Genomic DNA, 12,620 nt, shown 5'->3' with positions numbered 1-12,620 from the left:
GGAAAGAGGGAGAGATATTTAGTGCTTTGTTTGGGTTGTCTTTGCATCCTCCTGGTGGCCAGGTCGAGTATTTATCATAGGTTATGAATGTTTTTGCGGACTCTCACAGCCAATAGAAGGGAGGGGGAGATAATTATTCTGACAAAATTTAACAAATCACATGCACTCACCTTAAAAAATACATCTCTCTCTCCCATAACTTTATTCCTGCAGGCTCATTGCAAAATTATCCATTAAAGGGATAGGAAAGCCAAAATGAAACTTGCAAGAATCAGATAGATCGATCAATTTTACGACACTTGTAAAATTAAAATCAGTTCTATTTTCAAATGTGCTTTGTTCTCTTGGCATCAATTGTTGAAAACGATTAAGCACATATTCTATACTAGTAGGAGCTAGCTGGCTATTAGTGCCTGCATAAGGTTGTCTCTTGTGATTGGCTTACTAGATGTGTTCCAGTAGTGCAATGCCATTCCTTCAGCAAAGGATAACAAGAGAATGAAGCATATTTGATAATAAAAGTAAATTTTAAATTTTATGTTCTATCCGAATTATGAATGACATTTTTGGGGTTTCATATCCCTTCAAGAAAAGTTATAATTCTCGTCTTCAAAATCTTTTATTAAGCAAAATAACTAACAAAGATGATCTCAAGTAAATTGCTTTTATGTTAGCGAGACTCAGGCATTAAACATGCCATTCGTTTCTTCACTTACGGCTGTGGCATGAGATTGCCCTACCTTGAGCTGGCTGTTGAAAGAGTTCATTTCCAGCAGTTTTGAAGATGTTTCTTTCTCCAAAGCATCCAGTTGTTCCCGCAGTCTTTGGCATAACCCATCTTTATCTGAGACTTTCTTTTGAATCCCATAAAGTCCTGTCCCTGCATTATCTATAATGAAATTAATTTCTGTTCAGTAAGGAGAATGAAGCTTTTCACTTAAATGAATAGAACACAGCTGGTATTTGTTGGTACCTAAACAATACTAGAGCAGATGTGCCTAAACAATACTAGAGCAGATGTGCCTAAACAATACTAGAGCAGATGTGCCTAAACAATACTAGAGCAGATGTGCCTAAACAATACTAGAGCAGATGTGCCTAAACAATACTAGAGCAGATGTGCCTAAACAATACTAGAGCAGATGTGCCTAAACAATACTAGAGCAGATGTGCCAAAGCAATACTAGAGCAAATGTGCCAAAACAATACTAGAGCAAATGTGCCTAAACAATACTAGAGCAGATGTGCCTAAACAATACTAGAGCAAATGTGCCTAAACAATACTAGAGCAGATGTGCCTAAACAATACTAGAGCAAATGTGCCTAAACAATATTAGAGCAGATGTGCCTAAACAATATTAGAGCAGATGTGCCTAAACAATACTAGAGCAAATGTGCCTAAACAATACTAGAGCAGATGTGCCTAAACAATACTAGAGCAAATGTGCCAAAACAATACTAGAGCAAATGTGCCTAAACAATACTAGAGCAGATGTGCCTAAACAATACTAGAGCAAATGTGCCTAAACAATACTAGAGCAGATGTGCCTAAACAATACTAGAGCAGATGTGCCTAAACAATACTAGAGCAAATGTGCCTAAACAATACTAGAGCAGATGTGCCTAAACAATACTAGAGCAGATGTGCCTAAACAATATTAGAGCAGATGTGCCTAAACAATACTAGAGCAGATGTGCCTAAACAATACTAGAGCAAATGTGCCTAAACAATACTAGAGCAGATGTGCCTAAACAATATTAGAGCAGATGTGCCTAAACAATACTAGAGCAGATGTGCCTAAACAATACTAGAGCAGATGTGCCTAAACAATACTAGAGCAGATGTGCCTAAACAATACTAGAGCAGATGTGCCTAAACAATACTAGAGCAGATGTGCCAAAACAATACTAGAGCAGATGTGCCTAAACAATACTACAGCAGATGTGCCTAAACAATACTAGAGCAAATGTGCCTAAACAATATTAGAGCAGATGTGCCTAAACAATACTAGAGCAGATGTGCCTAAACAATGCTAGAGCAGATGTGCCTAAACAATACTAGAGCAGATGTGCCTAAACAAAACTAGAGCAAAAGTGCCTAAACTGTAGAGAGGAAACTACCAGTAGATCATAAGACTGTTATATGAATTCCCATTTCCCTGTCAGTAAGTATAGTGATAGGTAAAATAAATGTAAAATTGTGTTTGCACCACTTAAGCGAAATCATTTAAAAAGAGTTATTCAGCATAAGAATATTTTTCCCTGTGTCAAATGAAGATTCTTTTTGTACGCAAGCTCAGACTTCCTATGCTTAGCACATGCATAAGTAAATACCTCTGACAAATGTCACAAAAAACTAGTCCCTGTCCCATTATAGTGCGGGCACCCCTGACTGAGAGCTTTGGATTAACGTAAATTAGTTATAAATAATGCATAAAAACATCAGTTAATTTACAAACTTACTTTAAACCAACTACATTTGATTTTTCAGAAGATAATACTGAATATGTTGATTGAAACAAATTCTCTGAGATAAGAAGTGAGACTAAGGCACCAAGTTCACTTACCAGATGAGCCGATCAGCTGCATCTGGTTAATTTTTTCATTTAAAGCTTGTTTTTCAGGGACCAATTTCGTCAGCTTACTTTGATATTCCTAAAACAAAAACACAAACAATATGCATATTATATAAAAGTAAAAATACTATCTAACATCATATTTTCTCTCTTTCTTATCAAATTACCAATGGGAATCAAACTTAGACAACATGGGTGGAGGCCTCTTTCAGAAGTCATTCAGATATCTTTAACTCTTAAAGGAATATGAAACAGTACTCCTTTAGTAAAAACAAATGTGCTAAATCTAAGTGAACATAAAAACAAATAGATTGTGTAAAAAAAAAAAAAGCAAACGCGTTTCTTTGGAAAATGAGAAATTCTCAGTGTAGCCACTGGCCTCTGGGAAATGAGTGAGCTGACATGTTGCTAACTTAAGATGCATTCTGTCCTCTCTGAACATGGGCAAAACTAACTTTTTTTCTGTAGTAATCACTGAATAGTAAACCAGCTCATGCTACTCTAGAAGATTTATGACATCAAGCTAGATATGCCTTTTTGTAGAGACCCTAGCCCCCTTGTAGGACTGTGACAGGAAGTAATGGACACTGAACAAATTAAATTATATATATATATATATATATATATATATATATATATATATATATATATATATATATATATATATATATATATATATATATATATATATATATAAAAGTAAAATCATTTTAAAATTATTAATACAGTAATGCATATTGCTATGATTTCTATTACGTATTACCCACTACCGAGTTGTTTTTTTATTACAACAATGAAACAGGCTCTTTTGTATCCCTTTAAATTGAATTGCCACTCCCACTGTCAAATAGCAGTATCCAGACCTCTAAACCCTTTTAGGTCTATTTGTAACTTGCTCTCGCCATCTAGTCGATCCCTCTCTATATTACATAGATAGAAAGCTCTGGTTTACAAAACTATACTATATCACTAATTACTTTCCTTCAAACTTGACACTATCGCACTGAAGTTGGAACAAATGTTTTGATCTACAACAAGTTTCAGTATAATCTAGCATCTTATAAACCTATATTAAGCTTGTCACAAGATGGTACTGACACCTTAACATTTCATATCTGGCTTTTGGGGTATAAGAAGGAAATGCGGTGCTAGGAGAATCCTTAGTCACATAGAGTGGACATGGCCACTACTGACCATTGTCTGAAACTGTAACCACAAATTTAAGATGTAAAAACCGCTTCTTTTGTCTCGCCTCCATCTCAGAGGTGGCAACATCAATCACCCCGACCCTTGCTTGTTTAAGGTAACGGACATGCCCTGTCATGCTGCTTGTGCAATGTTAAATTTTGCAATGCTATGCATAATTGTAAGTGGCCTGCAGATGGCCTACCTGTCCGCCTGCAAACATTTGCCCATTATATAATTTTATCCCACAATAGCAAATTCCAGCAGACACTATCATTGCATCTTTTATTGAAAATGATCAACAGCATACAACATGAAACAGAAATGGAATATAATCACTCACATTCTTAAAGCATAATCTCAAAGAGCAAAGAAAACAGATTTCTACAGCCATAGATATTTTGTGCTGTAATATACAACAAGATAGCTGCAATGTTTGTCAAAGTGATGTAAATGTGTGCATACTTTATTCCTGATTGTAGTCAAACTTGAAAGGCAATACACACACTCTACACTCTCATACAAGACACACACACTTTCATACAACAAAAACACAGTTGCAACCCAGTAAACATGGTGTTATGACCCAGTATTAGGTCATGACCGTGGTTTGATGTACCATGAGTTACATAACATATGATTCCTATTACAAAGAATATATTTTATGAATAGCTGAACCTAAGTTCACAAAAAAAACAATTTATGCTTACCAGATACATTCCTTACCTTTCTGGCAGGGAGAGTCCATGACCTCATTCCTTACTGTTGGGAAATACAACACCTGGCCACCAGGAGGAGGAAAAAACACTCCAAAGGATGACAAAGGATGACATACCCCTCCCACTTCCCCATTCTGCCGCGGGAAAAAGGAAAAGTAGGAAAAACATCAGGGTACAAAAGTGACAGAAGAAATAATATAAAAAAGAGAGCCGCCCATCAAAACAAACTACAGGTGGGGTTATGGACTCTCCCTGCCAGAAGGAAAGGAATTTATCTGGTAAGCATAAATTAGGTTTTCCTTCCATAAGGCAGGGAGAGTCCACGACTTAATTCCTTACTATTGGGAAAACTATACCCAAGCTCCAGAGGACACTAAATGAATAACAGGAGGAAACAGAAAAAAGCGGCGGACCCTATTCTGAGGGCAACACAGCCTGCAAAACGTTTCTCCCAAAAGCTGCTTCAGCCGAAGCAAACACATCAAACTTGTAAAATGTTGAAAAGTTTAAATTATGCTTACCAGATAATTTTCTTTTCTTCTGACGAGGAGAGTCCACAGCTGCATTCATTAATTTTGGGAAAACAGAACCTGGCCACCAGGAGGAGGCAAAGACACCCCAGCCAAAGGCTTAAATACCTCCCCCACTTCCCTTATCCCCCAGTCATTCTGCCGAGGGAACAAGGAACAGTAGGAGAAACATCAGGGTGAAAAAGGTGCCAGAAGAACAAATAAAATATAAGGCCGCCCCATAGAATAAAAACGAGCGGGGAGCTGTGGAATCTACCCGTCAGAAGAAAAGAAAATTATCTGGCAAGCATAATTTAAGTTTTTCTTCTTAAACGGGGAGAGTCCACAGCTGCAAACATTACTTTTGGGAAAACAATACCCAAGCTATAGAGGACACTGAATGCAAAACAGGTAGGTACAAAGGCGGCCCATTCGGAGGGCACCACAGCCTGCAAAAACCCAAACTCCCGATAAAAAAATTGTTTCACTAGAAGCAGAAGGGACAAAAAAATGGAAGAGGACCAAATAACTGCCCATCAGTTATAACTATAAAGGCCCAAGCTAGAGACCACTCAGAATTATAAGACTCAACCGAGCACAAAAACCTCTGAGGAGACCAAGTCCAGCAGACTCGAAGTCCGCAAATAAAACCCTCCCCCTGACCGGGGATAAGGGGGACATCCACATTCTCCCAGAAAAGGAAGAAGAAGGAATCAGATAAGGAAGTCCAAAAGGACCTCCAGCAACAAAATCCTAGGGCAAACAAAGAAAAGCCCCAAGCGAAATTCAACAGAACTGATTACAAGGCTGCAATAAAGCAAAGCCGCGGAGAGAAAAACCCCACCGGCAGAGCAGAGCGAAGGAAGAAAATTACCAGACCTTCTTCAGCATGGATCCCAAGGAATCAAACCAAAGTCCTAGAAGGACAAAAAGTAAAACCCCCGCTACCATACCACAGAGCGCTATTCAGCACTAAGAACTGAACAACCGCAGGGCAAAAAATCCCCCAGGAGCAGACCAGAAAACAGTATAGAAATATCTGTATACGCTCCAGGAGAAAGCTGCAGGCTTCCATCTGATAGGCAGCCTAACAGAACGTCAAGCCCCCAAAACTAGATAACCAAGTAAATAGTAAACTTGCACCGAAAAACTTCCTGTGGGAGAAGACTCTGAAAACAGTGCAGGAAACAACTCCCTCCCACCTGAACACAGTGAAGGGGAGGACAGCACCCAAGAAGAAAGGACCAGCTACCTCTGAGGGAAGGATTCACCGCGAAGCCTCCCACCGAAAGAAGGAGCCCACAAGATCTTCTCAGGAAACGCTGTCATGGCTCAACACAGAAGACAGATCCCTGACCCCTACTCTGAGCAAACAGACCCAGCACCAAAGCGACTGGCAATGTCCAAAAGGACAAGGAGAACAAGAGTCCCAGAGACCACCAGGCCCAGAGATCAGTCACAACCTCCAGCCCCAAAATCCTCAGGAAGGGAATCTCCAAAAAACTAGCTCTGGTTCCAAGAACTTAAACAGCTCCCTTCAGAACCTGAAGGGAAGGTTACTCACAAGAGAGACCCTCGACCATACTATAAGATTGGCATGCCACATGAAAAGCCAACCTTCCAGGAGCATTGAATCCCATGACATCCTGCACGGAAGGCAGGAAAGATAACCCACACTGAACAGAGGAATAAAAAGACCACCGGGGATCCAGGTGGATAACTACGGAATACTAGGACCTCCCCAAGCAAGGTGTAAACAGCTGCAAACGGACATCAAAGGTAAAAACCAGTAGATAGGTACCATCCGACCACGACAGTCGGCCCAGTAGAAAATTTCCCATTTCTCCAGAAGAGAGAGAAAGGTCTAACAGTAGGAACCAGGAGATTTCCCATGACCAGGAAAAAAAACAATCTGGAACTGGGCCATTCAGAACCAAATCAAATGGTATTTGGAAAGACGGAGTAATTAAAATGTCCAGTCAACGACAAGGACTAGATCAAAAATGGGAATTCGGAGCTGGCTCCAAACAAAAACCCCTGAGGTACAACCACCCGGATATTCCATCAGAAGATGGCCTTGCACCACAGGTAATGCAATCACTGCCATGTCCCCCTGGGACTGAAACACTGAACTCTTATGTGAGTATCCCAGTGACTGAAAGTCAGCCTCAATGGACCTCTAGGGTCAACACCCACCAAGTCAGAAGACTTAAGGAAAACTCAAAGAGAACAGAACTCAAATCCTTAAAGGTCTAGGAGGAATTCTGCTCGACAGGGCTGCGAGGATCTGAACCCATGGCGCTGTACTAGCTACCCTGTTTGCTTGTGAGTTGAGCCACAGCCACATCTAGAAAAAAATAGAGTTTGAGAAAATATGATATTCTCTAATGATCCACTATGGATCAACTTCCGGGGCCCCTCAGCTCAAGAAATTGACGAGCAAACGAGCATCCAAAACTCCTGGCAAGTGACGGATCAAAACCGAACCGCCGAAACAGGGGCAACCGAACACAGGTAAAAGAGACAACATAACAATCCCCGGATCCCCTAAAAATATGGGATCAGAAGACAGGTGTCAAGACCTACCCCAAGGAAAAGGGGCAGAGATACATAATCAACCTCGACCATAATGAAGAGGAACTGACCCAAGTATCGAAATCAAGGAGAACAATCCAATAGAGGTACCAGTAGAGGAGAAAATAAATCACCCCCAAAAAACAGGCATGGAGGATCTCCATGGAGTCATCTGAACCCCCTCCCCTCTTAGAGGGAAGAAACTTAAGCTCCTGACCCAAAGGACCTCAGTAACCTCCAGAGTAATGACATAGCAGGATCCGATCTCGGTTACCCAGCTAGCTATGCAAGGACAGGACACATAGGACTGAGCACAATCCCCACCCCGATGAGTAAACCAAGAACAGCCTGACATCGAGGATCAAAAGGCGTCCTATAACTTGTAGAGAAAGAAAACTACCTCTAAACAAGAGGTAAGTCAACTCAGTACCCAAACGGCACCAGCCTGTTGTCGAGGGCACCACATGTCTTATAAAGACCTCAAGGAGCAGCGAAACTAGCACCCAACCAGGGCCCACCTGATATACAGGGTGCAACAGAACTGTCCAAGGCCACAAAAAAAGTCGAAACCCTAACAGGGCTAGACTAAATAAACCGACAAACGGTAGACATGTAAGTCCCAAGGCCTAAACAATGTCTTAAAAAAAAAGTTAAGTTTAACTTCCGTAGAAGTTAGAAGTCCAACGCGACCACAAAATCGCTAGTATCAAATCCCAAAGAAGCAAATGTTTTTCAGTGAAAAAACTACAACAGTCATGAGCTTACAAAATAAATAAAATACATCCTAACCGGATCAAAAGTAAAAAGGGCAGCACCAGCAGGTGAACGCCCAAGAAGAAAGGACACACTAACTGGACCAGCCGGTCATAGACCCAATTATTCCAAAGCTCAGAGCTGGGATGAGGTACACAAAAAAAGAAAAAAGGAGACGATAAGAAGATTGATTTTCATCCCCCCATACGACTAATCCTGCTTGCCGTTTGAAACAGAAGACTGAGATCCCTCCACCCGTTAGGACTGGGATCCTCCAGCGCTGCCAACACATGCCTCAGCAGGACACAGAGGCGCGCCAGTATAAATTGAAACTCACCTCTGCCGGGGCAACCGTCGATCCCACGCCTGACTGGCTCTGGTTAACGGACAAGATCTTCCCGGAAGATGTAAATGCGCCAACGCCATAGATATGGCCATGCGGAACTGTGCAGTAACCTCTGGAAGAAACAAGCCACCTTCCGGAGAAGGGGTAACGGCATTTGGGACACCTGCTTGTGGAGCAACAGTATATTCTAGGGAGCGTGCCTCGCGGGATACGGAATCCTCATAGGCGGATGGCTCAGCGGACTCTAAGTTCTCTGAATCGGGAGAAAAGAGCAGTCTAAAGCGGCATTCGGAACATAACTGATGGGCTTGGATCACCTCGGCCCTCTCATATTGTTCTCAAGAAGCAGAATCTGAATCAGAGACATACGTCCCAAAAAGTCAGAATCCTCCATAACTGGATAAATAAAAAATATGGATAAAAAAATTGAACAGCACCTTACACCGCCAATGGCTGGGGCACTCACCACCTCATATGACCCAGATAAGTAGCGAAAACAGACTCTCTCCATCGCCACATGGTCAGGAATACGGAAATGGATAACAAACACGTGACCACGCCCGGTCACAAGGTGCATCGTGTAGGCCAAAGAAAAGCGCGCCAGTTCACAAGAACCGCACAGCCTGAAAAACAGAATTTATGCTTACCTGATAAATTACTTTCTCCAACGGTGTGTCCGGTCCACGGCGTCATCCTTACTTGTGGGGATATTCTCTTCCCCAACAGGAAATGGCAAAGAGTCCCAGCAAAGCTGGTCACATGATCCCTCCTAGGCTCCGCCCACCCCAGTCATTCGACCGACGGACAGGAGGAAATATATATAGGAGAAACCATATGATACCGTGGTGACTGTAGTTAGAGAAAATAATTCATCAGACCTGATTAAAAAACCAGGGCGGGCCGTGGACCGGACACACCGTTGGAGAAAGTAATTTATCAGGTAAGCATAAATTCTGTTTTCTCCAACATTGGTGTGTCCGGTCCACGGCGTCATCCTTACTTGTGGGAACCAATACCAAAGCTTTAGGACACGGATGAAGGGAGGGAGCAAATCAGGTCACCTAAATGGAAGGCACCACGGCTTGCAAAACCTTTCTCCCAAAAATAGCCTCCGAAGAAGCAAAAGTATCAAATTTGTAAAATTTGGCAAAAGTGTGCAGTGAAGACCAAGTCGCTGCCTTACATATCTGGTCAACAGAAGCCTCGTTCTTGAAGGCCCATGTGGAAGCCACAGCCCTAGTGGAGTGAGCTGTGATTCTTTCAGGAGGCTGCCGTCCGGCAGTCTCATAAGCCAATCGGATAATGCTTTTAAGCCAAAAGGAAAGAGAGGTAGAAGTCGCTTTTTGACCTCTCCTTTTACCAGAATAAACAACAAACAAGGAAGATGTTTGTCTGAAATCTTTAGTAGCCTCTAAATAGAATTTTAGAGCACGGACTACTTCCAAATTGTGTAACAAACGTTCCTTCTTTGAAACTGGATTCGGACACATAGAAGGTACAACTATCTCCTGGTTAATATTTTTGTTGGAAACAACTTTCGGAAGAAAACCAGGCTTAGTACGCAAAACCACCTTATCTGCATGGAACACCAGATAGGGCGGAGAACACTGCAGAGCAGATAACTCTGAAACTCTTCTAGCAGAAGAAATTGCAACCAAAAACAAAACTTTCCAAGATAATAACTTAATATCTACGGAATGTAAGGGTTCAAACGGAACCCCTTGAAGAACTGAAAGAACTAGATTTAGACTCCAGGGAGGAGTCAAAGGTCTGTAAACAGGCTTGATCCTAACCAGAGCCTGAACAAATGCTTGAACATCTGGCACAGCTGCCAGTCTTTTGTGAAGTAAAACAGATAAAGCAGAGATCTGTCCCTTCAGAGAACTTGCAGATAATCCTTTCTCCAAACCTTCTTGTAGAAAGGATAGAATCTTAGGAATTTTTATCTTGTTCCATGGGAATCCTTTAGATTCACACCAACAGATATATTTTTTCCATATTTTATGGTAAATTTTTCTAGTTACAGGCTTTCTAGCCTGAATCAGAGTATCTATTACAGAATCTGAAAACCCACGCTTTGATAAAATCAAGCGTTCAATCTCCAAGCCGTCAGTTGGAGGGAAACCAGATTCGGATGTTCGAATGGACCCTGAACAAGAAGGTCCTGTCTCAAAGGTAGCTTCCATGGTGGAGCCGATGACATATTCACCAGGTCTGCATACCAAGTCCTGCGTGGCCACGCAGGAGCTATCAAGATCACAGAGGCCCTCTCCTGATTGATCCTGGCTACCAGCCTGGGGATGAGAGGAAACGGTGGGAATACATAAGCTAGGTTGAAGGTCCAAGGTGCTACTAGTGCATCTACTAGGGTCGCCTTGGGATCCCTGGATCTGGACCCGTAGCAAGGAACCTTGAAGTTCTGCCGAGACGCCATCAGATCAATGTCTGGAATGCCCCATAATTGAGTTATTTGGCCAAAGATTTCCGGATGGAGTTCCCACTCCCCCGGATGGAATGTCTGACGACTCAGAAAATCCGCTTCCCAATTTTCCACTCCTGGGATGTGGATCGCAGACAAGTGGCAGGAGTGATCCTCCGCCCATTGAATTATCTTGATCACTTCTTTCATCGCCAGGGAAGTCCTTGTTCCCCCCTGATGATTGATATATGCAACGGTCGTCATGTTGTCTGACTGAAACCTTATGAATTTGGCCTTTGCTAGTTGAGGCCAAGCTCTGAGAGCATTGAATATCGCTCTCAGTTCCAGAATGTTTATCGGGAGAAGAGACTCTTCCCGAGACCATAGACCCTGAGCTTTCAGGGATTCCCAGACCGCGCCCCAGCCCACTAGGCTGGCGTCGGTCGTGACAATGACCCACTCTGGTCTGCGGAAGCTCATTCCCTGTGACAGATTGTCCAGGGTCAGCCACCAACGGAGTGAATCTCTGGTCTTTTGATCTACTTGAATCGTCGGAGACAAGTCTGTATAATCCCCATTCCACTGTCTGAGCATGCACAGTTGTAATGGTCTTAGATGAATTAGTGCAAAAGGAACTATGTCCATTGTTGCAACCATCAATCCTATTACTTCCATGCACTGCGCTATGGAAGGACGAGGAACAGAATGAAGTACTTGACAAGAGCTTAGAAGTTTTGATTTTCTGACCTCTGTCAGAAAAATCCTCATTTCTAAGGAATCTATTATTGTTCCCAAGAAGGGAACTCTTGTTGACGGGGACAGAGAACTTTTTTCTTTGTTCACCTTCCATCCGTGAGATCTGAGAAAGGCTAGGACGATGTCCATATGAGCCTTTGCTTTTGACAGGGACGACGCTTGAATCAGGATGTCGTCCAAGTAAGGTACTACTGCAATGCCCCTTGGTCTTAGAACCGCTAGAAGGGACCCTAGTACCTTTGTGAAAATCATTGGAGCAGTGGCTAATCCAAATGGAAGTGCCACAAACTGGTAATGCTTGTCCAGAAAAGCGAACCTTAGGAACTGATGATGTTCCTTGTGGATAGGAATATGTAGGTACGCATCCTTTAAATCCACGGTAGTCATAAATTGATTTTCCTGGATAGTAGGTAGGATCGTTCGAATAGTTTCCATTTTGAACGATGGTACCCTGAGAAATTTGTTTAGGATCTTTAGATCCAAAATTGGTCTGAATGTTCCCTCTTTTTTGGGAACTATGAACAGATTGGAATAAAATCCCCCTTCCTTGTTCTCTTATTGGAACTGGATGTATCACTCCCATCTTTAACAGGTCTTCTACACAATGTAAGAATGCCTGTCTCTTTATTTGGTTTGAAGATAATTGAGACCTGTGGAACCTTCCCCTTGGGGGTAGTTCCTTGAATTCCAGGAGATAACCTTGAGAAACTATTTCTAGCGCCCAAGGATCCTGAACATCTCTTGCCCAAGCCTGAGCAAAGAGAGAAAGTCTGCCCCCCACTA

The 12,620-nt window shown here is 42.2% G+C and overlaps 1 protein-coding gene across 1 annotated transcript in view; it reads right to left on the bottom strand.

The window, feature by feature from the left end:
• ITSN2 (intersectin 2) overlaps positions 1-12,620 on the bottom strand; it is a 337,021-nt gene that overhangs the window by 287,356 nt on the left and 37,045 nt on the right. Inside the window, exons 6-7 of the mRNA XM_053709622.1 lie at positions 2,568-2,655; positions 741-889 (exon numbers count right to left, since the gene is read on the bottom strand). Of these exons, the coding sequence (XP_053565597.1) occupies positions 741-889; positions 2,568-2,655 (237 nt within the window). The remainder of the gene's footprint in view (positions 1-740; positions 890-2,567; positions 2,656-12,620) is intronic.

The sequence above is a fragment of the Bombina bombina genome, chromosome 4 (assembly GCF_027579735.1).
Source record: "Bombina bombina isolate aBomBom1 chromosome 4, aBomBom1.pri, whole genome shotgun sequence".
NCBI lineage: Eukaryota > Metazoa > Chordata > Amphibia > Anura > Bombinatoridae > Bombina > Bombina bombina.
The sequence above is the reverse complement of the archived record's forward strand: the minus strand, read 5'-3'. Positions and strand labels throughout refer to the sequence as shown.